General features: G+C 46.0%; 1 protein-coding gene across 2 annotated transcripts; it reads left to right on the forward strand.

Annotated features, from left to right (window-relative positions):
- The first annotated feature begins 1,461 nt into the window (after nt 1–1,461).
- On the forward strand, nt 1,462–24,657 carry VPS33A (VPS33A core subunit of CORVET and HOPS complexes). 2 transcript variants are annotated; one of them, XM_042909567.1, is made up of 13 exons: nt 1,462–1,583; nt 3,359–3,424; nt 3,873–4,000; nt 4,880–5,066; nt 12,318–12,434; nt 13,288–13,462; nt 14,232–14,425; nt 15,809–15,935; nt 17,066–17,133; nt 17,716–17,853; nt 20,261–20,398; nt 22,530–22,698; nt 23,072–24,657. In XM_042909567.1, the coding sequence occupies exons 1-13, from the start codon at nt 1,482–1,484 to the stop codon at nt 23,251–23,253; spliced, it is 1,791 nt and encodes a 596-aa protein (XP_042765501.1). In that variant the 5' UTR covers nt 1,462–1,481; the 3' UTR covers nt 23,254–24,657. The 2 variants fall into 2 exon arrangements, with proteins under 2 accessions (XP_042765501.1, XP_042765502.1); XM_042909568.1 differs by lacking the exons at nt 22,530–22,698; nt 23,072–24,657 and adding an exon at nt 20,670–20,849.
- The last annotated feature ends 1,811 nt before the right edge of the window (nt 24,658–26,468 follow it).

Below are 26,468 nucleotides of genomic sequence, written 5' to 3' on the forward strand. Positions count from 1 at the left end.
ATACCTTGACACTAGTCCTTGACTTCACTACTAACCATAGGGAATTAAAAGACTCAAACTGTTTTAACTTATTGTGGTAATCGTTTCGCAGTATATACTTACACTCAAATCCTGTTGTATACACCTGAAACTAATACGATGTTATATGTCAATGATATCAATAAAAACTACAGAAGAAAACACTAAGGTCTGCAATATTTATAGGGCAACTACAGCAGTATAGCAACGTTTCCAAACATCGGATCCCTATACAAGTTAAACACCCATGTTGATCATTACCTAGCATTGTGATCCTTTGGGAGAAGGATAGTTTATCATCCTGCTCTTGCTCGTTTACATGCATGCATGCTTGGGATTTCACTAGCCTTGGGCATCTCACCTCTTCACCGTAAGTTTTGCCCTAATATAAGAGTATGTGACAAGGCCTGCTGAGAACATTTATTTTCACGGTGCTAAAATAATACACCTTTTCAGTTGGGCAAAAAAGTCTGTACATGTGGTAAGAATTTGTGATATAGATTGAGAATCACTATGAAAACCGGGTTGAGAATTAGGACATGAAACAGCATTGAGTAGAAACACATTATTTTAAAATTTAAACGGTTTTGATGAAATCATGGAATTGAGAGTGCCAGTGTGTATGTATGATTGATTGGTTGCTTTTCAGCATCATCCCCTAATTCTGCTCTTTGTTTACTCAGACTCATGGGTGAGTCCTTTCTTCATAACAAAGTGTATGTAAAGGATTGAATAGAGCCATCCACTCGAAGAGCAAATGTTTTCAAGCCTCTTTTACATCCCAGACAATTTCCACCCTCGAAGTATTAAAACGAATCAATCATTCTAAAACAATAGTTATTAAGCAATTAAATTCCAGGCACCCTGCTAAGTTTTTAAAATGAAACACGACGTAAATTCCACCCTCTTGATTCTCACAACTCAAAAGGTAACATACGAATTTTACTAATGGAGCGGAACTGGATTCCACATGGGATATTATCTGTGTGAAATACAATGCAGTGAATCTACTGGCGAGAGCTAAACAGACAAGTTTGTCGCAGCCGTTGTCTTTTCTTGGGTAAAATTTAGCCTACAAACTGAAAGAGCAAAGCGGAGGGCTTTCTGACTGCTATAATTTAAGAGTTCCATGATAGCGGGTACGCTTGCTGCTACGAAGAAAGTCGCGATTTTTAAGCGGAAGAAGTAGGACCCAGTCCCCGTCTCTCAACTCAGTTCTCAGCGTCCACCGACTCCTGGACTGAGGCAGGGTCTCGATGGGGCCGGGGGTCTTGGGGAGCTTCGGCACCGATGCAGCAGAGAGAAAGCAGCGGGCGCCTGATTCAGCAAAGACGGTAGGCGCCGGCCCACCTCAGCTTCCGCGTTGGCTGGGGAGGTGGGGGGAGGGGGCGGTCAGCCGTCCTGGTCACGTGAACGCGCCGTCATGTGACTGCGTTCGTGGGCTACGCCTAGGGGGAAGCAAGATGGCGGCGCACCTGTCCTACGGACGAGTGAACCTGAACGTGCTGCGCGAGGCGGTGCGTCGCGAGCTGCGAGAGTTCCTGGACAAGTGCGCGGGAAGCAAGGTGAGCGATGGGAGGCGGTGACACTGCTTTCCAGCCCCCCGTCCCTCCTGGCCCAATCCGGTGCCCGATTGCCTGAGCCCCTGGTGCACGAGGTCCCTGGGGCTTCCGAGGAGGGGAGCGGGCAGGACCAATGCGCGGGGGAGAGGGGTCTGCCGGTGGGGCTGGGGCACACGGCAGGAGTCGGCGTGGCATCGCGATTGCTTTGTTGCAGCAGAGTAAGCCACTGTGGTATCCCAGGCCATCGTGAACCTTAGCTATGTCAGGTGGCCCTCAGATCCAGAGGGGCAGTTCTGGTGCCCCCTGGGAACAGGAAGAATGGGGCGGGCCCGGCCCAAGGATGTCGATGGGCCAGTGAACATGCCTTACGGCGAGCATGCATGTCTACCTTTAAAAGCCTGTGTAGCACTAGCATCTTAGAACCTGCTGCTCACACGTATTATGAAAGAGGTTGTAGTTATTTGCGGTTTTAACGTGACTTTTCTGGGGTTTGTTTCTCCTGTTAGACGTTTACTACCACCCAGCTCACGACTGAGAAATTGTAGATCAAGGACTTAATAGGATTTCGTCTAAGTGGTGTCATCTTTCTCCTCTCTCCTTAGGGTTTATTTGTCCCCCTAAGTAACTGGCAATACAACTCCGAAAAGGAAAGGAAAACTGGGGAATCTCAGGAATCGGTTTTAGGAAGAACAGAACTTCCAGAGATGGAGTGGGTGCTAGCAGCCATTGAGAGAAAAAGGCAGGCTAAGCCCTAGGTGCCCAGTTCAGGCTCAAGAAATGATACTGAAATCTGAATAACATCACGGATTGGATCAATGGCAATGTTGTGGGTGTAATATTGTGCTGTGGTTTTGCAAACTGTTACCATTGGGGGAAACTGGGCAGAGCATGCAAGGGCTCTCTCTCTAATATTTCTTACAAATAAAAGTTAATCTACACTTATCTCAGTAAAAATTTCAGTTAAAAAAGGGAAGAAGAGGGGTGCCTGGGTGGCTCAGTCGGTTAAGCCTCCCACTTCAGCTCAGGTCATGATGTCACGGTTTGTGGGTTCGAGCCCTGCCAATAGGGGTCTGTGCTGACAGCTTGGAGCCTGCTTTGGATTCTGTGTCTCCCTCTCTGTCTGCCCCTCCCCCACTTATGCTCTGTCTCTGTCCCTCAAAATAAATAAATAAGGGAAGAAGAAGAAATGACACTGGAGATTAGCAGTAATAATGTTCACGGGAGCCCAGAACAATGACCCGTGAATTGTCAGCTGAGTTCTACACTGGGGTTCTAGTCCCCTTATACTATATGTAAGGTCCAAAGTCCCTACGTGGCCCTGGACATGTTACTTAAACTTCCCAAACCCTTTAAAACTTTCCTCTTCTGTCAAAATAAGATTCGTAATACCTACATCCAAGGTTTTAATTTTATATAATTGGATTATGTGACATTTCCATGTAAAATGCTAGACTGAGCTGTTGCCATTGGCAGTTTCCATCTGGTTCAATCTACTCGTTAATACCATGACACAAATACGCAACAAACTACAGTTCCTTCTTCCTGTTTGAGGATGGTGGTTATGTCTTAACTTTCCCGTGACAACAGTAACATCCTTGTCCAGATCCTGCTTTTCTTTAGACCTGTAAGATACGAATGTGATTAGAGCCAGTTAAAATTTTTGCTAATTCAGTTTGAAGCAAATATTCCTACTACGTCCTCTGACTGCTGCTTTCTGTCGATATTGTTGAAATTCCTGATATTAACCCTAACAAGAGAAAGTTTCTCTCCTCCTACAGGCAATAGTTTGGGATGAGTACCTCACAGGACCATTTGGCCTGATTGCACAGTATTCACTACTGAAGGTAAATGAGCTATTTGGGTTTTGTTTGGGGATTAGTAATTCTGTGCTTTAGTAATAATAGGATTTTACATTTTTCCTGAGTAATTGACTTGCAGAGTTCTTTGGTCTTTATAGACACTGATGCTGATGCATGTCTGACATTTTTTATACAGTGGCCACTGGCCAGTGATTTTATACTTATCCTAATTCTAGAGAAATTACTAGCATTGTGTTATGTGACCATCACCTGGTGTCATTGACAGGTCATCATGTGAGTCATTTGAATTCAGATGCAATAGCATTGACTTAATCCTGAAACTTTGTCCTTTATACATCTGGCTTTGGGGAATCTAAATTTTGCTGATGAAGCATTATGCACTTTTGGCTGGGAGTGTTTATGATGACTGAATCTGGATATGATAGGTAAAGTACAGGGTTTTTGTTAACCTTTTGTGTATGTGTTTTCTTAGGAACATGAAGTGGAGAAAATGTTCACACTTAAAGGAAGTCGTTTGCCAGCAGCTGATGTCAAGAATATTATTTTTTTTGTCAGACCCAGGCTAGAGTTGATGGATATAATTGCTGAAAATGTGCTCAGGTATCTCCCAGAGCTTCTGTTTGGACCAAAAGAGGTTGATCCTTCTCAGGGTTTTAACATACCGAACTCTTCCTTGCAACCTCCTTGTCTTGGCAGTGAATGGGAAGGTGGTCTTTTAGAAAACTGGGCAGGCGTGAAAGAATGTAAGAGGGGAATGGGAAGCTCCCATGAACTTGTTCAGACAGTTGGAGAAGGGGGTCATCATATAACCCCGTTTTCAGGACAACTAAAAATTTGGACCTATTACCGGTGGGAAGGACCCTGATTAAAACTACAAAATCTCTAATGGTCATCTTTCAATACACTGTATATAGCGTGCTCGAATTTCATAAGCAAAAGAAGTACGAGCCGATTAAAATTTAACGTAGCATCCAATCTATAGAGGAAGTTCTTAGCCCAGTTTGCACTCGGTGGTACAGTTGATTGAAAAGGCCCTTAAAACCTTAAAAGCATATGGGCTATTTTGGGAGGCCCACTGTCAAGGAGACTAGAGGTGGAAGTCAAGAGTGATCTTTCCTTTTTCCGTAAGACTGTGTCACAGCATTGGTTTGGTTAAAGAACCATCTGTTTTTCAGTAAGACACGGACATCCTGTTTCAATAAACCTGAGAGCTTAATGCCCCATAAATGGTTTAAGAGAAAGCTAGAAAATGCTTCACAAAACACTGGCTGTGAATCAACGCCTCTTTCCTCTCAGGGAAAAAAAAAGAGAGGGAGAGAGAGAGCCAACTATGCAGCAGTTTGAGTGCGTTTATCTGATGCCCATTTATTTAGCGCCTGCTGTGTGCCAAGCAACAGGCCAGGCTCCAGGAATAAAATAGATGAAATAGCCTACGACTCGAAGGCGCATGCAAGCTAACAAGTGTTACTTCTCTTGCAGTGAAGACAAACGTGGCCCGGCAAGGGATTTCCACATTTTGTTTGTTCCACGACGAAGTTTACTGTGTGAACAGAGGTTGAAAGACCTGGGTGTTTTGGGATCCTTTATTCATAGGGAGGAGTACAGCCTAGACCTCATTCCATTTGATGGGGATCTCTTATCCATGGAATCAGAGGGTGCATTCAAAGTAAGTTTGACATTTAATTTCAGACTTTATTATTTTTTTTATTATTATTTTTTTTTAAGTTTATTTTGAAAGAGAGGCACACACATGCCTGCATGTACAGGGGAGGGGCAGAGAGAGAGGGAGAGGGAGAATCCCAAGCAGACTCCGAGCTGTTAGTGCAGAGCCCGATGTGGGGCTCGATCCCATGAACCGTGAGATCGTGACCTGAGCTGATGTCAAGAGTCAGACGCTTAACCAGTTGAGACACTCAGGTGCCGCTGTGCTTAATTTTTTTATAACAGCTTTATTGAGACAAAATTCACATACCATAAAATTTACCCTTTTAAAGGTGCAGTTCAGGGGCGTCGGGGTGGCTCAGTCGGTTGAGTGTCCGACTCTTGGTTTCAGCTCAGGTCATGATCTCATGGTTGGTGAGACTGAGCCACAAGTCGGGCTCTGTGCTGACAGTGAGGAGCCTGCTTGGGATTCTCTCTCTCCCTCTCTCTCTCTCTCTCTGTCTCTCTCTCTCTCGACCCCTCTTTCCTGCTCATGCACTCTCTTTCTCTCTCTCTCAAAAATAAAGTGTGCAGTTCATCAGTTTTCAGTATATTCACAGAGTTGTGCAACCATCACCACTGTCTAATTTTGGAACATTTTTATCATCCCATAAAGAAACCCTCTGCCCATTAGCAGTCACTCTCTCCCCCAAGCTACTGGCAGTCCCTAGTCTTGTGCCGTCTGTATGGATTTGCCTGTTCTGGAGATTTCTTATTAATGAAGTCATATACATGTGGTCCTTTGTGTCTGGCCTCTTTCTTAGCCTCATGTTCTCCAGGCTCATCCACGTTGTAACAGGTGTCAGCTCCCTTCCTTTTGATTGCCAAATAGTATTCCTTTGTAATGATCTCCCACACTGTGTTTACCGTTCATCTAGAGTGTTCGGATCATGATTTTTCACTTGTCGGCCATCACGATGCTGCAAACGTTAATACAAGGTTTTGTATGTGCATGTGTTTTCATTTCTGTTAGATATACCTAGAAGTAGAATTGCCGGGTCATATGATAAAACTCTGTTTAACGTTTGGGGGATCCACAGTGACTGCACCATTTTCTGCTCCAGCCAGAGGTAGATGAGGGTTCCAGGGTTTTTTTTGTTGTTTTTTTTTTTTTAATTTTTTTTTTTTTTTAACATTTATTTATGTTTGAGACAGAGAGAGAGACAGAGCATGAACGGGGGAGGGTCAGAGAGAGGGAGACACAGAATCTGAAACAGGCTCTGTCAGCACAGAGCCCGACATGGGGCTCGAACTTACGGACCGTGAGATCATGACCTGAGCCGAAGTCGGCCGCTTAACCGACTGAGCCACCCAGGCGCCCCAAGGGTTCCAGTTTTATATCCTCACCAACCTACCATCGTCTGTCTTTTTGGCTTGCCATCCTGGTGAGTGTGAAACATGATCTCATTGTGGTTTTGATTTACATTTCCATAGCAACCAGTGATGCTGATCACCTTTTCATGTGCTGATTGGCCATCAGTATGTCTTCCTTTAAAGAAATGTCTATTCCGCTCCCTGACACATTTTAAAAATTGGGATATTGTATCTTTTCATTAGAAGAGTTGTAAGAATTCTTAGTATGTTCTGGATGCAAGTCCTTTTTTATCAGATACCAGATTTGCAAACATTTTCTCCCATTCTGTGAGGTTTTTTTTCACTTGGTAAAAGTGGGGTCCTTCAAAACACACACACAGTTTTTTTTTTCCCCACCATGAAAAATGTTTCTAAGTAAGCTTCACACCCAGCATGGAGCCCATTATGGGGCTTGAACTCACAACCCTGAGATCAAGACCTGAGCCGCGATCAAGAGTCGAGTGAGCCACCCAGGCGCCCTTCCTGACAATTTTTAATTTTGAAGTTCAGTTTATCTGTTTTTTCCTTCTTGTTGCTTATGCCTTTGATGTCCCATCTAAGAAGTCATTGCCTAACCCGGGGTAACGCATTTACCCTGATGTTTTCTTCAAAGAATTTTATGGTTTTAGTCTTACGTTTAGGGCTTTGACCTATTTTGAGTTCATTTTTTTTCTGATGTGAAGTAGGGATCCAACGTCATACATTTGCGTGTGGCTGTGCATGTGTTCCCGCACCGTTTGCTGGAAGGTGATGGTATTTTCCTCATTGAATTGTCTTGGTACCCTTGTTGAAAATCGGTTGTCCGTAAGTGTAGGTGTTTATTTCTGGTGTCTCCGTTCTTTGCCTTAATCAATATGTCTGTCCTTATGTCAGTACCATACTGTCTTGATTACTGTGGCTTTGTTGTAAGCTTTGAAAGAGAGAGATGTGAGTCTTCCAAGTTAAAGTAGTTAAATATATCACTTTTATTCTTTTAGCTTGTGCTTTTTTTTTTTAATGTTTATTATTTTTGAGAGAGAGGGAGAGACAGAATGTGAGTGGGGGAGGGGTCGAGAGAGAGGGAGACACAGAATCCAAAGCAGGCTCCAGGCTCTGAGCTGTCAGCACAGAGCCCGACACGGGGCTCTAACTCACAGAGTGGTGAGATCGTGACCTGAGCCGAAATCGGACACTCAACTGACTGAGCCACCCAGGCGCCCCATTAGCTTGTGCTCTTGAGTGTTAATAAATCCTTTTCCACCCTGAAGATACAGAAAATCGTATATTTTCCTTGGAAAGTCTTGAAGTTTTGCTTTTTATATTCAGGTTTTTAAGCTAGTTTGAATTGTGTGTTTTATGGAGTGTGTGGTGTGAGGTAGGGGCTTGTTTAACTTTTTCCGAGTGGGCAGCCCGTTGTTCCAGCAATGGTTTTCTCCACTGAGTATTTTCAGCATGTGTTTATAGTGAATGTGCACGCCTTTTCCAGTTCTGAGAGTTTTCTTGCAAATGTAATTTTATGTATTTGTTTTATTTACCATCTTTATTTCAAAGAACATTTTCTCTCATAAGAATGTTACCTTATCTGGGGCTCCTGGGTGGCTCAGTGGGTAAGGCCCGACTCTTGGTTTCGCCTCAGGTCATGATCTCACAGTTTGTGGGTTCAAACCCTGCATCGAGCTCCATGCTGATGATGTGGGCGCTGCTTGGGATTCTCTCTCTCTGTCCCTCCCGTGTGCGTTCTCTCTCTCTCTCTCTCTTTCTCTCTCTCTCTCAAAACAAATAAACTTTAAAAAAAAGGAGTATTACTTTACATTTAATAAAATGATTTGAAAGTGTTTGAAAACATTATCCTTGCACAGTGATACGTTTCTTTGAGTAAGAAACAGTACAGAGTGAAAAATAAGCCTCCCTGTTCTCAAGCTGCCAAATCCCTCCCAGAAGCAATCACTATTACTAATTCTTTTCTTTTTTCAGAGATGCTTTACATAACTATAGCTCATAGTATATATAAAATACCCTTCTCACTTTTATACAAATGGTGTCATATCCTATGTAAGTTTGGTATCTTGCTTTATTCTCTTAGTAATATATCTCAAGGTTAATTTATACCATACATGAAAATGCTTCTGTATTTTTAATTTTTTTTAATGTTTATTTATTTTTTTAGAGAGGTAGACAAAGTGTGAGCAGGGGAGGGGCAGAGAGAGAGGGAGACACAAAATCCAAAGCAGGATCCAGGTTCTAAGCTGTCAGCACAGAGCCTGATGCAGGGCTCGAACTCAAACCGCGAGATCATGACCTGAGCCAAAGTCGGCCGCTTAACTGACTGAGCCACCCAGACGCCCCGTTTGCTTCTGTATTTTTATTTGAAGTTGCATAGTGTTCCATTGTTTGGAGGTATCACGATTTATCAAACCAGTCTCCTTCTGAAGGACATTGCGGTGTTTCTCACCTTGTGCTGTTGGAGGTGGTGCTATAGTGAATAGTCCTGTACACGTCTGCCCCGAAGCTGTAGGCTTTAACTGTGCTTACTCTCCGTTGACATTTGTCTTTTAATTTTGCTTGTGGTAGTTTTTGCCATGTGTGTTTTTCAGCGGAGTCACATTTGTCCATATTTCCCTCCTAGATTCATGGGCTTGTGATGCTGCTGGTCTGGACACTAGAACTTTTGAGAACCTTCTGGTGTTGTACAAAAAATTATTTGGAACTTTTTCTCCCCCAGTGCGTTGTTACAGTGATCATCGCCTAAAAAGAGTTTACTTGGGGCAGTAGATTTCATTTGGCCGCACTGATTAATTTGAATAACGAAGAGACCTTCTTGGCTCCTTTTTTGCCACATTCCCTGATGTTTTGCTTATATACTGAATCTCATCCAAGGACCGTACAGATTCCCCCTCCCCCCAAAATTTTGTGTGAAGAACCTCAGACATACAGAAAAGTTGAAAGCGTTCTACAGGAAACACCCACATACCCATCACTTGGATTCCAGCACTGCCATTTTGCTGTATCTGCACCCTCATGTGTCTGTAATGCTGTGCCCACATGTAATTAATTCACATCTGTGTAATTAATGGGAGTTGGTAGCAGCTGAGGAAGACTCGTCCTGGCATGAGGAAACCTGCCCAGAGGAGAGATTTCCTCTTTGTGTTTCTGGTGATTTGCAAAAAAAAGGGACAATTATTTTCTGCTGCAAATTTCAAGCTCTAGGTTTTGTACATTCACCTCAGATTCTGTTTAGAAATCAACGATTTTGCCTGGATGGTAAAGCCCCAAGTTCCACCTAATGCTAAATGCAACCCCGATTTCTTTTTTTTTTTTTTTTTAATGTTTATTTATTTTTGAGAGAGAGAAAGAGAGACAGAGCGTGAGCGGGGGAGGATCAGAGAGAGAGAGAGAGGGAGACACAAAATCCGAAGCAGGCTCCAGGCTCTGAACTGTCAGTACAGAGACTGATGCAGGGCTCGAACTCACAAACTGTGAGATCATGACCTGAAGTCTGATACTTAACTGAGCCACTCAGGTGCCCCTCAACCCTGATTTCGGATGGAGTTGATGTAATTTTTACGTATTTATGTGATTTTAAGTAATGAGCATAATTTAGTGGTTTTTGGCATCCAAAGGCACATGGAGATCTTTCTGTGCTTTGGGGATGTGATTGTAACCTTCTCCATCATTGTACTGTGTGAAATCTGGGAATCAGAGGTCAGCCCGTTGACTGGGCCTGGCCCATTCACAGCACTCAAGGACAGTGCTTAACGTATTGTGGCCTTCGTATATACACATACAAATCAGTGTCTATAAATCTGTCTCCTTTGTAAACACTGTAGGTATGTGGGATTTGGAGGTCAAAAAATACGTGTATTGAAATGTTAATGATACTAACGTTTGTCCCTCTCCAGATGTCCTCCTGGCTTGAAATTCCACAAACTCACAGTAGAGTTAGGACATTTAACACAAATAATCACCCCATCACCAATTATTTTAGAGCAAAAAATTCAAGATTAGTATCTGTTAACTTTTATTTATTTATTTACTTATTTTTGAGAGAGAGCGAGTGTGCGCATGCACGCCCCAGGAGACAGACAGAGGTGGAGAGAGAGACTCTTAAGCAGGCTTCGTGCCCAGCTCAGAGCCCGATGTGGAGCTCGGTCTCGCGACCCTGAGATCGTGACCTGACCTGAAATCGAGAGTCAGGCGCTTAACCGGCTGAGCCACTCAGGCACCCCGTTGTTAACGTTCAAATCTTTTTTTAAAGATAGACTTGTGGGGGCACCTGGGCGACTCAGCCGGTTAAGCATCCAACTCTTGATTTCAGCTCAGGTCTTGATCTTGTGGTTTGTGGGTTTGAGCCCTGCGTCAGTCTCCATGCTAGCAGTGTGGAGCCTATTTAGGATTCTTTCTCCCTCCCTCTTCGCCTCCCCCTGCTGATGCGCTCGTGTGCACATGCACGCGCGTGCTCGCTCTCTCTCTCTCTCAAAATAAATGAATATTAAAAAGAAAAGAGACTCATAAAAGAAATACCTGTAGTGGTAAAACTTTTTAAGTTAAAAATATGAATGCTATTTGGGAGATGTTCCCTAATTTTTTCTTCCTTGAATTTTGATCTCACTTCCGCTCCAGTCAGGAGTTCTAAGCAATTTTGCCAGAAAGTGTCTCCAGACATTCTTGATCTTGGCCTGGCCCGGTCACTGCAGTGTTAAAATACCCCAGACCTGGAAGAGCCGTCACCTGTCACTGCTTCCAGTAGTGACCACACACTCATCAGTGTCTTTGGGGGACAGCCCTCCTCCCTCCCCCGGGGGGAGTGCACTAGTGCTCTACTCTGTCTTCCCTGATTCTTCCGGTGTCCTTTCCCTCCTGGCTTTGGAGCTAGAGACACGTTGGGTGGGTGGGTGGAGGGCAGGTGTCTGGTGCTGTGTACCATTTTGACTTACGGATGGGTGATATTTGTGGGGGGGGAAAGTCCAAACAATTCCAAATGATAAAAACTAACATTTATTAAGCACTTACTGTATACTTTAAGTGCTGGAGTTAAATGTTTTACATGCGTTTTCTTCTCCTTATGCTTTGTGGATGATACTCCCTTCTACTGATGGGTAAGCTGAGGCACGCAGAGGTTTTTCTCACCCGCCCAGGGAGCAGCTGGGAAGTGGCCCGGCTGGGGCCCAGATCAAGGCTGTCTGAGTCTAGAACCGTGCCCCCCCCGCCCCCGACGAGGATCAGATCTGAGTGTTTCCCCTCTTACTTCCCAGCTGGTCTTGTGTGCATTTTATTGGCCTTTACAAAATAGACCTTGTATATTGTATATCATAAAATATATTTTCTAAAAATGAGATCATAATCTAAAGATTCTTCAGCCACCCCTTTTCACTTCTCAAGACGTCAGGACCTTTGTTTGTTGGCAGCATATGTGAAAACCTCGTGTTTGTCAAAACGGCTAAGTACCCTGTCGTGTGGTCCTCTGGGGCTCCGGGGGTCAAAGAGTATGTGCCTTTATGGGTATTAGCATAGGGCCTTCCCAGAATGTCCTGCCAGGGTCTACAATTCCCACGGTGAGTGGGAGAACCCATTCCCCTTGTAAGTCTTTGTTAATCAGTTTACTGACGAGCTCGTAAAGTACACCTGGTGTGCTTGACGAACACTTTTCTTCCAGAAGGCTCGGCCAGTTGCTTCCACAGCTGCATCTCCATAGCACCGCTGTTGGCCTTGTGCTCTAGACTCCCAAAGAGCAGCTTGACAAAACGGTCTTGCGTCCCCCCTCTTTCCAGGCAAAGCGGGAAATGAGTGGAAAACCCCAGTACCAGACAGAGGCGGGTGCTGGCAAGCACCCTATGACTGTGGCCTGGCAGTAACCACCCTTCTCCCCCCTCCCCACCCCCCACAGGAATGCTACCTGGAAAGTGACCAGACCAGCCTCTACCATGCAGCCAAGGGGCTGATGACCCTGCAGGCTCTGTACGGGACAATCCCCCAGATCTTTGGGAAAGGAGAGTGTGCCAGGGTAAGAAGTGGCCTGTGTTTCTGGGGTGAAGGAAGGGGTGCCCTGCTACCCAAAAGGGGAGTGATAGCAAGCTGTTTACAAATAAGTACAGCCAGTCCTGTTTGTGAATTCACCTAGTTGCTGAAATGTACTCGTAACCCCCCAGACCGATAGTCACGGTGTTTTGTGGACAGGTCCAGGGCAGCAAAAAATTTGAGTTGTCCAATGTGCCTGTTCCCGGCTGACATCCAGTAAAGTGATGCTCTGCCTTCTTGTTTCATCTCTTAGACTATAAACAGGGACTATATAGTGCCGTGTGCTACTTAACGCCATATTTCTTGCACTTTTGTGCTTTTTATCGGTGATCTCACTGTTTCACATGGCCCCACAGGTAGTCCTAAAGCACTGTCCGGTGTTCCCAAGCTCAGGAAGGTTCTGGTGTGCCGTACGGAGAAAATACCTATGTTGGCTAAGCTTCCTTCGGGCATGAGTTACAGTGCTGTTGGCTATGAGTTCATTGTTGGTGAATCAACAGTATATATTAAATAAGGTGTCTTTAAATAGAAACACACATTGATTAGTTGATAAAAATGTTGTCACCAGAGGCTCATGGGAACTTAACCCCGTGTTTCCCCTCAGAGCAGTGGCTCCATATTCGCTAAGTCAGTGGTCATGGTGACTCTACAAAAGTACCATGAATAACGAGAACAGACTGTGTCTGAGCTCATGCCTCGTTGAGTAGTGGCCGGTGTTGGGGTACATGTACGTGTTCGAGCGGGTGGCCAACAGCAGACGCTCTTCTCTGTCTTGAGCTACATTTGAAAATCAGCTAATTCCCAGGAAAGTCCCATCTGATCCAATGTTTGATTTCCAGCAAGTGGCCAATATGATGATCAGGATGAAGAGAGAGTTTACAGGAAGCCAAAATTCAATATTTCCTGTTTTTGATAATCTCTTGCTGCTTGATCGAAACGTGGATTTATTAACGCCTCTTGCCACGCAACTTACGTATGAGGGACTCATTGATGAAATTTATGGCATTCAGAACAGTAAGTAAAGCGACATCTGTGTTTACTAACAGGTCACTGGATACAGACGTCCAGAAGGTTTCTTCGTTTTTTTTGAGATGCTGTCTTTGCATGTAAATCAGAGGATATTTGAGAAAATAAAAATACTGACTTTCGGCTTTCAGACAAAGTCCAAGCAAAAACTGCTGTCTTCAGTGCCACAAGGGCTGGCCAGGTGCTTTGTGTGCAGACTGTGCTTATCCCCGTGAGCTGTGGCCATGGGTTAGGTTCAGGTGGCGTTGCAGTTCGGAGATTGTAGGCCCTCCCGGCTGGCAGTTGTTCAGGAAAGCTTGTCAGAGAGGCGGCATTTGTCCTGGGTTTGCGGAGAGGGCACAGCGTGGGGCACACCATGTCATAAATGCAGGGACGCTACAGGGGAGATTGCTGTGGGGTATATCCAGGGAAGGGCAGGTAGTCGAGGTTGGGGACACCAGATGGAAGACTGGGGAGGCCGGCTAGCAGTTGGGTGCGACAGATTATTAGGTCAGAGGTCACTTTGGCCCACATGATGCTTGTTTCTGTCGGCATTTAAAATTTTAGAAACGTTTAGTAATAATCCTGATTGATTTATTTGTGACCAAAGTGTACCTTGATATGGGAAAAACTGAAACCTCTGTGCCATACGCCATTTTCCCTAAAGCCAAGGGCTTCCTTCTCTCCTGAGCTGGAGAATTCTGTTTCGAGCCTGAGCGCTTGATCGGTTCTGCCGGTAAATTCACCCAGGCGCTTGTCTCCTTCCATTGTGGCTCAGGTTATGTGAAGTTACCTCCGGAGAAATTTGTACCTAAGAAACAGGGCGATGGCGGGAAGGACCTTCCCACGGAAGCCAAGAAGCTTCAGCTGAATTCTGCAGAGGAGCTATACGCTGAGATCCGAGACAAAAACTTCAACGCGGTGGGCTCAGTACTTAGCAAGAAAGCAAAGGTGATCTCCGCAGCGTTTGAGGTGAGGCGGTCTGGCTGTCTTGCTGCGCCAAGGTCACGGGCTAGACTGCCCCTCCCAGGAAGAGGGGCAGAGCCCCAGAGAGACACTCCCCCCCCCCCCCCGACCCCTGCCTTGAAGCGGGGCGACAGCGTCATTGCACATTTCTCTCCTAAGGAGCTGTGCGTTTGGTCCTGGGGGCCCCACGGGCCTTCTTTTAGAACTCGTTGCCAGACCCACAACAGAAGGTTTTGAGCCCGCTCCTTTTTTGCAGGGTGGCAGGAGCTGGGTGTGCAGTTCACAGACTTGTGTCGTAAATATTTGCTTTACCCTCTTCTTTTTCGTGATTTCCTACCTCACACTAGGTGGAACCAGCTGGGCCATAAATAAAAGATCCCCTAGAATAGAACTTGCAGCTTGGGGTGGAAGCTCGAAGTTTAAGCCAGCGGGTAGGTGACGGGGGAGCCCCGCAGATGTGGGAGGTGATAATGAGAGAGGCAGTTTCATTTTCACCTTCCTGCCTCCTCTTGCCCGGCCACTGAGTTATTCTTGGGGGAGCTCGTTTTGGAAACGTGGAAATTCAGGAAGATGTTAAACCCTGAATATTTAGACTTTGGAAACATAAACTGGGAGAAATTTTGAAAACTAATTTCCCACCAAGTATATATTAGATTTCATCTTTCTTAGGGATTATATTTATTAATTGATTGTCACATATATATTTTTTTTATGCTTTAATTTTGAGAGGGAGAGTGCGAGCAGGGGAGGGGCAGAAAGAGAGGGAGACAGAATCCGAAGGACGCTGAGCTGCCAGCACAGAGCTCGAACTCACAAACCGCAAGATCATGACCTGAGCCACCCAAGCGCCCCTGATATTCATATTTCTGAAGTTCCTTTTGGTTTAAATGATTACATTTTGGGAAAAAAAAAAAAAATCACTAAGCGAGGTTCACTTTTCCATGGACGATATTCAAGGTTGAGATCCAGCGGTAAGAATGAGTTTTTTTATTATTATTATAGAGGACACTTCTTGCTGCTTACGTTCCCCTCTTGACAGCGTTTCTGTGTTTTACTCGAAGCGCTTGTGGGTAACCTAATAGCGTCCCCCACGAATACTCCAGTGTTACTCCAATGTCTGCAGATAACCACTCACGATCTGAGCCCGGGCAGCGGAGGAGAAACCCTCACACGTTTGCTCTCTGAACTACCGACACGGTCATCAGGCACCACGAACTCCTCTTTTTTGTTTCATTCGTAACGTGGGAGCTGGGTTTGGCCTGCTTTATTTGTATCCCGTTCTTTCTTTCACATCGATAATAAATGAAACATCCTCTGAGCAACGCGCAGAACGGAGCGCTTTAAAAATACCTTCCCTGCCCGATGGGTCTGCTGTTCCATCCGTTTCAGGAAAGGCACAACGCCAAGACGGTCGGGGAGATCAAGCAGTTCGTGTCCCAGCTGCCCCACATGCAGGCAGCGAGAGGCTCGCTCGCGAACCACACGTCGATCGCCGAGTTAATCAAAGACGTTACCAGTGAGTATCCCGTGGAGGGAAGGTTTTCATCTGGGGCCGACCTGCGCACACCGGGGTCATTGGCACTGTGACGCCTCCTTGGGAAAGGCAGCTCCGTTTTAACGTGTTATTTGCAGCGTTAATTAAGTGTGTGCACGTTCATAGTTAGAAGTGTTCCGTTCGTAGTTAACCCATTTTTTCCTGTTACTAAAACACTGTAATCCTAAAGCAAAATACTTGGAAGAGTGATAAGAGAAAAAAACTCTACTGCGAGTTTGCCGCCATAACGAGGCTCTATTTTTTCCGTCTAGTGTTTTCCCTCTTGCTAAGGGTTATTTAATCAGAGCAGTGTGACGTTTCCACATTTGTTTTTGTTTTTCCCTTGAAAACCTCCTGCAGAATGGGTAGAGAGCTCACACGCTGAGTGTTTTGAAAGAACTCAGAAGAGATATATTAAACCAAAGACGAGTTTATTCCTAAAACATGGGTGCCCCGTATTATGAAGTGTACTTTGAACCTGAAGTAGAACACGGTATTAGAAAATCAGTCTTTTGTTTTCATGTCCGTTGAAATCAGTTAAAACTGGTGGAATTTGCTGATGGTAGTGAAATGCTGGGAAGATTAGCTTTCCCTGTTAGGGCACGGTTCTTGAGATCTGTGTTGAGTCCTGAGGATCGCCAAGGGGTACAGCGGTCAACTACGTCTTGATGTAATTTAGGAGGACAGTGTTGTAGGATTTTCCATGTTTTTAGAAGATTGTTTTCAGATGACAATTTATTCGATTAAAAAAAAATTTTTTTTTGATGTTCATTCATTTTTGAGAGAGAGAGAGACACAAAGAGTAAGTGGGGGAGGGGCAGAGAGAGAGGGAGACACAGAATCCCAAGCAGGCTCCAGGCTCTGAGCCGTCAGCACAGAGCCCGACGCGGGGCTCGAACTCCCGAGCCATGAGATCATGACCTGAGCTGAAGTCGGACGCTTAAGCAGTTGTGCCACTCAGCCGCCCCTCAGATGACAATTTGAACCTTTTGCTTGCTTGCTTTTTTTGCACGTCTTGTTTCTTCATCGTCTTCTGTGTAGAAAAACACAGTGTTCCGGTAAATTAACATTTACTTAATATCTAAGTTGCAAATTTGCTAATTACATTTTAGCCTCTGAAGACTTCTTTGATAAACTAACAGTGGAGCAGGAGTTTATGTCTGGAATAGACACTGATAAGGTATGTGAACAATCAACTAGCAAAGAATTGATGATTTGTCGGACGTAAGATTATAGCTAGAAGAGCAGCTGCTTTGACTCCCATGCCTAGCCTAGGTATTTTTGAGAGCGAGTGCAGAATGTGAAAATCTAGGTTTCACCAAGTAGCAGTTCCTTAACTTTGCTCTGTGCAAGGTGTTTTCTGCAGTGCATGGAGTGATGGAGACCCAGCCCCTGAAATCAGCAGTCTTTAAGGCCTGTACTAGATAAATTAAGAGATTTGCTTTCTGAGGGAATTGGGTCATTTAATTCCTTTAAATATCCACTTCTGTTCATGTATTTAAAATTATTTCATTCATAGAAATTCCTCTTTTCTCTAGAAAAGTTCCGGACCGTATGGTCCATAAATCGCCGTTATAATTGAAGCAGATGCAGTCACACATGCCCCAGCCTCCCCGCAGCCTCTCAGGAAGTGGTCTGCAGCGTGTGGACGGGCGTTTGCATCACTAAGTGCATCCTCCACTTTGAAAAATAATAGCAAATATTAAGTTCTTTAGGTCCCCAAAGCGGACGGTGGTATGCATACGTATATATTTGTTTCCAGGTCAACAGTTACATCGAAGATTGTATTGCCCAAAAGCACCCACTGATCAAGGTGTTAAGACTGGTCTGCCTCCAGTCTGTGTGCAACAGTGGACTCAAACAAAAAGTTTTGGATTATTACAAAAGAGAAATTCTCCAGGTCAGTATGTTTTAAGTTACTCATTTACCAAGGGAGGAAACATCTTTTTAAAAAATACTTCTTGGTATTTTGAATACCAAAAATACTTCCGAGCGCCTGGGTGGCTCAGTCGGTTAAGCGTCCCAACTCTCGATCTCAGTTCGGGTCTTGATCCTCAGGGTGGTGAGTTTGGGCCCTGTGTGGGGCTCTGTGCTGGGTGTGAGGCCCACTAAAACAAAAACAAAAGCCTTTTTAATTAAAGCTCCTGTTTTGATACATTGTTTCCACGGTCTTTTAGATTTTCTAACAGGTAGCGGGGTTGTCCTTGGTATTGATCACTGTTTACTGTGCTCGCATAATGACACCTGATATTTACCGAGCATTTCCTGTGTGCCAGGCTCTACTGAAAGAGCTTTACTGGGGCTCCTGGGTGGCTCAGTCGAGCCGGTTAAGCATCCGACTTCGGCTCAGGTCATGATCTCGCAGTTCGTGGGTTTGAGCCCCGTGTCGGGCTCTGCGCTGACAGCTCGGAAGGTGGAGCCTCCTTCAGATTCTGTGTCTCCCTGTCTCTCTGCCCCTCCCCTGCTTGTACTCTGTCTCTCTGTGTCTCAAAAATGAATAAACATTAAAAAATTTTTAAATTAAAAAAAACAAAGAGCTTTATTGTATTCATTCGTTTGACCTTCACTGCAGCCCTGTGCGTTAGATGCTGTTATCACCCCCCTTTTATGGATGAAAACACTCAGGCACAGAGTAGTTACATAGCTTGCCCAAGGTCACCCAGCCAGTAAGTGGCAGAGCCAGTGCCAAAACCCAGGGAACTGGGGTCAGGTGCCCATGCTCTTAACTAGATTGCATTCGATTCAGGAAGGGACCTTTTTGCAAATATTCTGATAATAATTCCTTCGCAGACTTATTTAGAGTAAGCCTGTTTTACTTCATAGTTAGGAAGAAGCCACCTTTATTTCTGCCCTCTGTTTGAAAACGTCTCGGGGAATGTTTATTTGCTATTACCATCCACGGTTAAATACACTGTTGTTAAAACTAAACGCTCATTCAGTTTTTTTTGTTATTCTCTTGTTTTGTCTTTTATTGTTCATTTTTATTTTTTTAGTATTTATTTATTTTTGAGACAAAGGGAGACGGAGCGTGAGCAGGGGAGGGGCAGAGAGAGGAGACACGGAATCCGAAACAGGCTCCAGGCTCCCAGCTGTCAGCGCAGAGCCCGACACGAGGCTCGAACCCACAAACCATGAGATCATGACCCGAGCCGAAGTCGGACGCCTAACCAGTGGAGCCACCCAGGCGCCCCTCTTGTTTTGTTTTTAAAAAAACTACACAGATAATACACGCGTTCTTATCACGTAAGAGTCTGGTAAAGGTCAAGTACCTGGAGCCAAAGGGGATCCTTCTGCCCCTCGCTCACACCACCTGCCTCCCCAGATAGGACCAACAGTTTGTGTGCTTCCAGACTCTTCTTTGCACTTTTGTCCAAAGAATCTTTACGTACACAGACTTGGGGGCGAGACTGGCTGGATCCATGTCTCAGGTCTGCTGCTCATTAGCTGTGTAACCTTGGGCCGGTTCTTTAAACTCCTCCATCAAATGGAGACGATACTACCACCTACCTCACTGGCTTATTAGAAAGATGACTGAGTTAATGTATGCAAAGCTCTTAGAACAGATGACTGCCGCCCCTGCTCACAGAAAGTATGTAAGTACTGACCATTGTTACTATTACCTACTGTATCTTTTCTAAAGCAGAAGTAAAATCCTATGGTACATAGTGTTCTATCGTGATAGTTTTTGTCCCTAACATATCCAGATCTTTCTTGTCGGGATGTGTAGATGTCCCTCGTTCTTGTTTTTTAATATCTAATTATATCTCATATAAATACATAATTTATTTGTAAATTGGAAGATGTGTATTGCAAAGTACATAACACATTTATTTATTTATTTGATGCTCACTTAAGTTGGGTCTATAAATTCTGACTTGAAAGTAAAATCTTTAGGGGCTCCCGGTGGCTCAGTCGCTTAAGCGTCTGACTTCAGCTCAGGTCATGATCTCACAGTTTGTGGGTTCAAGCCCTGCGTTGGGCTCTGTGCTGACAGCTCAGAACCTGGAGCCTGCTTCGGATTCTGTGTCTCCCTCTCTCTGTCCCACTCCTCTCCCGCTCGTGCTCTCTCTCCCCCCCCCCCAAAATAAACATTGAAAAAAAAATAAAAATAAAGGAAAAACTTTAAATTCCTCTTCGAAACAGTGAGCTGGGTTCATTTTAATGGGTAGGCAGGTCTCATCCCCCACGGACTTTGGTAACGTGACCTTGAGTACGAACCGAATTGATTTGTGGGAAGTGCTCTTTTTAGAAAGTGGCAGAAACCCTTTTCCTGATCTGACATCAATGCCAAACGACTTCTCTTGCAGACGTACGGCTATGAGCACATACTGACCTTATACAACCTAGAGAAGGCTGGCCTGCTGAAACCACAGACGGGGGGCAGAAACAATTACCCAACGATCCGGAAAACGTTACGCCTCTGGATGGATGATGTAAACGAACAGGTAAGACACACCCCTCCACTTCACCTCCGTTTACCTATTGTTAACGGTTTATTGTGACCACATATGGTACTTGATTTACACATCCACCATGCATTTTCTAGAAACAGTTTTCTAGCGTGTTTGAGAAAGTAATGCATTCGCGTGTTCCATCTCCCAGAATCCCAGCGGGGAGCGGAGAGGGTGCTCTCACACTGGGTGGTTTGAGGAGAGTTTCGGGAGATGTGGGCAGGGTGGGAACCGGTGAAAGGAGTCAGTGGCGATTCCTTGCCAGCCTGGGCCCGAGGGCAAGGAGGAGGAGCTGTCGCAGAAACCCGTTCCACAACCTGGAGAAAAGAGCTGTGTGGAGAGGCCGCCTGACAAGATGAGGGATGAGAGAGGCCTGTGGTCGAGGGACACAGCCCGCCTCCAGCAGTGTCGCCAGAGGAAGCCAGGGCAATAACCCTGACGCCATGCTGCTGCCCACTCCCCGATATTCCACCCGGTGCCTCCCATTGGCCGAACCCGAATCGGGCACGGGAGCACGTTGGTATAGAGCCTGCAGGTTCGCCTCCTGGACACAGAGCACCGAGGAGGGCGGAGGGATCGAAAATATTCAGCACGTGTGGTGAAAATGTTGGCCAATACAAAAGTAAGACGAACAGTGAGGAGTCAGGTTCCCTCCACACCTAACCCAGGTTTTCCCTCAGAAGGAACCACGGTAACCGTTTTTTTTTAAATCTATCCTTCCAGGAAGAGTCTTCTGTATCTACTGACATTTTAACATAAATGATGAGTATTTTCAGAGCGCCTGGGTGACTCCCATCGGTTAAGCGTCCGACTCGGCTCACGTCATGATCTCGCAGTTCGTGAGTTCAAGCCCCGCATTGGGCTCTGTGCTGGCAGCTTAGAGCCTGGAGCCCGCTTCAGATTCTGTGTCTCTCTCTCTGCCCCTTCCCTGCTTGTTCTCTGTCTCTCTCCAAGATAAGATGAGATGAGATGAGATGGGATGAGAGGAGAGGAGAGGAGAGGAGAGGAGAGGAGAGGAGAGGAGAGGAGAGGAGAGGAGATTAGTATTTTCTACCACTGACCCTCAAAGCAGAGTGCACTTTGCTTTACATTTACTATTGATGCCAGTCTTTCTGAATTTCTTTTTCTTATTTTCTGTTTTTGGACTTTCATAGGCACTTTATCAGGCTGCTTCCTGCAACAAAACCTAATAATTAAAAAGCCTCCTCTTCCAGTGGCAAAATTGGATTATCTTTCCCCAGCGGGAGTATAGATACTCTTGATTTCTACGTTGTACAGTGTAAACACTATGCTAGTTCTACTCTCTCTCTGTTCTTTTTTTTTTTTTTTTAATGTTTGTTTTTGAGAGAGAGAGAGAGAGAGAGCACATGAGTGAGGGAGGAGCAGAGAGACAGGGAGACAGAGGATCTGAAGCAGGCTCCGCGGGACTCGAAGTCACGAACTGTAAGATCATGACCTGAGCTGAGGTCGATTGCTCAACCGACTGAGCTACCCGGGCGCCTCTCCCTCACTGTTCTGATCTGTCCCTCCCCACCCCAACCACCACTTACCACTGTGTCTTGAAGATCCTGTGATCTACTTCATTCTTTTTTGTAAGGTTTTTTTTTTTTTTTTAATGGTTGCAGAGCGGTCTTGCAGATAAACCTTAATTTACGACTTGCCAGATTTCTCTCGCTAGAAATTCAGGGTGTTCCCAGTCTGTTGCTAGCACCCACGGTGTTAGTTTACCGGTTTGCGCTTTGGTCTGTGCTGGTACAAGCCCCCTCTGTAGGGTAAATACCTAAAAGTGGGACAGCCGAGTTCAAGGGGTGGGCTCGTTGTTAACTCAGCTAGAGAGCGCCGGCTTACCCTCCAAGAAGTTTCTTGCCAGACCAGGTAACCTCGTTTCGTGGCCAGTACCTAGAGATGCTTTGAGTGGCGTTTTCAAGATTTGAGTGGGAAGCGAACCTCTGGCAGCTAAGAATCGGGCCCAGCCGGGGCGGACTGGTGCGGGACGTGGCCGGCCTTGATTTGTGTTTCTGCCCTCACAGGCAAATCGCGTATTTTGGGGTTCCCCGTAAAGCCACTGTTCAGGGACTCTGTGTCTCTATGTCTATAGGCTTTTTTTCCTTTAATTATTTAACAGAATCCCACGGACATATCCTACGTGTACAGCGGCTATGCCCCTCTCAGTGTGCGGCTGGCCCAGCTGCTGTCCCGGCCGGGCTGGCGAAGTATCGAGGAAGTTCTGCGCATGCTCCCAGGGCCCCACTTCGAAGAGCGGCAGCCGTTGCCCACGGGACTGCAAAAGAAACGTAAGTCGGTGGCCAGCATCTGCGACTGCGCACCGCCGGTGTGGTTTTCGTGGATTATGCGGTTGCCCCGTAAGGTACCCGGGAGTCAGAGTCCGGCGCACCTCTCGTCGGTTGCTGGTGGAGGGTGTGGGCACCGGAACCCGCCCTCCCCGCAGGAGTGACAGCTCTTAACCTCCGAGTTGAGGATCTCTGTAGTTAGAGAAAACGGTGAGATCCAGATCGAGTTCCTGAGTGTCCGAGGAATTGTCTGCACCAAGACCCAGTTACAGTTACCATTTTTTTCGCTCCTTACACACGATGCCGTTTTTTTAAGAGGTGGGATGAGAAACACCCATAATAAGTAATTCTTCATTCTGAAATGTTTCCATTTTAGGCCAACCGGGAGAAAACCGAGTGACTCTGATATTCTTCCTCGGGGGCGTAACCTTTGCTGAAATTGCTGCCCTGCGATTTCTCTCCCAGTTGGAAGATGGAGGCACAGAGTATGTCATCGCCACCACCAAACTAATGAATGGGGCCAGCTGGATCGAGTCCCTAATGGAAAAACCTTTCTAGGGTGCCCGGAGTCGACTTGAGCGAACTGCAGAGGAAGCTCGTTTGGAGAGGCCGCCACAAGGAAGGGAGACCTCACTGAAGAAAAACGGAAGAATGCAGAATTTACTTCGGGGTCAGCTTCTTAAATTACACGGTTTCCTCCTCTCTGCTTCTCTTTTGTGTTTCCAATTTCCGGAAGAAAGAAGACCAGAAGAGAATCAACCTGGGTAAAAGAAACACCAGTTGTTAACGTCCTAAGCTCAGGATCCTCCTTAGAGACTTCTGGAAGCGTGCGAAGGACAGTGGGGATGGATCGTCTTCTGCAGCTGCACACGGGGGGCCAGTGCTTAAAATAAGAAGGCAGGGACTGAGGAAGTAAAAACGAGAACTGGAAAGGCTCACCCCTGATTGGATAGTACCGTCTTTCCCGTCATGCCCAGGGCAGTGGCTGAGTGTGGAGGCAAGAGCTCGTCTCGTCTCGGAGTTGAGATTTCTTTCTCCTGCAGAGCCTGGCACGTTGTGTTTGGCGTCACCCCCCCTCCGTCATATCTGATCGTGAAGGCAAGTGTTGATTGATTCCTTGTGCTTTCTGCTTTCACTTCCTCCGCTTCGATAAAGCAGGAGGCCTGGAGGGACTTCTTTCTCCAGATCGAAGCTTATGTATCATCTGTCTGACCAGCTGAACTCCTGTGGCTCCCGTACTTCTCAAGGGCTTGTTACGTTGAGGGGCATGAGGATTGGGGAGCAGCTTCCTGGGAATTTTCTTAGACACTTTTCCAAGACACTTGCTTCGCACACGTCTTATAAACTGCAAGACGTTTCCGTGGCAGATGCCTCCACCCGGGGCTTCAGTGTTCTTCCCCGGCCATCACGGGCCCCAGCCTCCAGCTGGTCCCACCCGGAGCAGTCGTGACATCCGCATTCGCCGACGCCATCTCCACGGTAGCTGCCCCCGCGTACTTCTGTGCGGCCGCTCCACACTCGGCCTCTGGCAAAACACGGCTCCGCTTCAGTCCCTGGTCCGGTACCTCAGCCTCTTCTGGTGCAGCTCGTCGACGGTCTGGGAGACCAGCTGGTCCTGCGGGAGGCGGTTAGTTAGCCGTGGGGCGGAGGAGCGGGGTGTTGGTGGAGAGGCTGGAAATCGGCGTGCGTCCCCTGCCTCCCTCCTGCTCCGTCCCAACGCCTGGGAGAGTTAAATCCAAGAAGGGGACCAAATGGGTGGCTTCGTGGCCCTTGCACAAGTCTCCCCTCTGCCGGGGGACCGCGGTCAGCATCCCTTCTGAGGCAGGGTGTGGTTTCTGTTGTTCATTAGTAACCGTACGTGTTTTTTCCTCACTTTGTTTCATTAATGAAATTCTGTCAGCACATTGCATGTTAGGAGTGAAAGAGAAATTCTATAATAAATTTCTTCCAGAGTGAGGTGTAGAAGAGGTCATATTTAAGAGATTGCCTTCTCACGCATTCAGCTTGGCCTTGACCTTCAGTGTTTGGAAAGTGGTCTTAAAAAAGAAAACTATCCCTGGTTTAGAAGGTCCTTTTTCAAATACTTGTTATCCCAGGGAGACTACTTTATACCTTCCAGCCCCAGCTGTTGTCAGCTTCAGCTGCCTTAGAGAATGAAATCCACCTTGCCTCTCAATGTTTTTGGCTCATGGGATTCAATTCAAGTCTGGTCAGGTCTCCTTGGCTGGGGTTTTTGTCCTATGAACAGATACTCAGTTGTGTCTCCTGTGTCTGCATTCACTCGTGACTCTGTACTTGGCTTGCTCAGAGCATAGTTAGGTCAGCTCCCAAAATGCATTTAGCAGAAGACTTCAAAACATCAATTGCTTCATTTGTATGCAAATAGAAAGTGGGGGATAATTATATATTATCCGCCTTTGTGTAAGTTCACTTAATACTTGAAGCAGCCTTTGTCTCCAAGGAGTATGCCCTTACTGAGAAAGGGTAGGTGAATGGTACATTTATTCCTGGAGAGGGCGGATTGTTTACATCATGTCTGGACTTTTGTCTAGTTAGGCAGACAGTTCTGCTACACCAGCAACTCCATAAAAAAGAAGTCTGCATAGATAAGTATACGTGAGCACTGTTCTGTGTCTTACTGTACACTTTTGAATTTTAGCCAACAGGGAAGCATTTGTAGTTGAACTGTAGAGCAAGAGAATCCAGGAATGCTGAGAGAGACTGGGGACGGATCTTTTGGTTTCTTGGTGCATATAAAAGTCATGTTTACACCGTACTGTAGTCTCTCCAGTGCGCCGTAGCGTTGTGTCTAAAAAGATACATAATTCTCAATTTAAAAATATTACCAAAAAATGCTAGCCTTCATCTGAGCTTTCAGTGGGTTATGACCGCAGATCACCGTAACAAATATAATAATGGTGGAAAAGTTTGCGATGTCACGAGAACTACCAAAATGCGACACGGAGACACACTTGATCTTAGCCAAAAGGCCGAGAAGCGATGACACGGAGACGTAAAGGAAGCAGATGCTATTGGAAAAATGGCGCTGGCAGACCTGCGCAATGCAAGGCCGCCACAAACCTTCAGGTGTTTAAAAAAAAAGAAAAAAGCCCACCGTGTCTCCAAAGCACACCGAAATGAGGTGCGTCTGGGCACCTGGGCGGCTCAGTCGGTTAAGCATCTGACTCTTGATCTCGGCTCGGGTCGTGATCTCACAGTCTGTGAGTCTGAGCCGCGCCTGAGGCCCTGCGCTAGCGCTGCAGAGACCGCTTGGGATTCTCGCTCTGTCTCTCTCTCCGACCCTCCCTGCTCGCTCTTGCGCTCTCAAAAAATAAAATTTTTTTGAAGATTGGCATATCGCCACGAGGAAGTATTTATATTCAGCAGAAATTCAAGAAGAAATACTTTTTTTTTTTTTTTTAACGTTTATTTTATTTTTGGGACAGAGAGAGAGCATGAACGGGGGAGGGGCAGAGAGAGAGGGAGACACAGAACCGGAAGCAGGCTCCAGGCTCCGAGCCATCAGCCCAGAGCCCGACGCGGGGCTCGAACTCACGGACCGTGAGATCGTGACCTGAGCCGAAGTCGGATGCTTAACCGACTGAGCCACCCAGGCGCCCCAAGAAGAAATACTTTTTAAAAAAATACCAAACGCACTGAGTGTCTAAAGCAGACTGAAAGAGAGGCTGTGGTCAAGATGGCAAGGCATAGAAATGCAGCATCACGCGAACTGAATCACGGAGAGACTGAATTATACTCTACAGCCAGATGTA

The sequence above is a fragment of the Panthera leo genome, chromosome D3 (genome assembly GCF_018350215.1).
Source record: "Panthera leo isolate Ple1 chromosome D3, P.leo_Ple1_pat1.1, whole genome shotgun sequence".
Lineage (NCBI taxonomy): Eukaryota > Metazoa > Chordata > Mammalia > Carnivora > Felidae > Panthera > Panthera leo.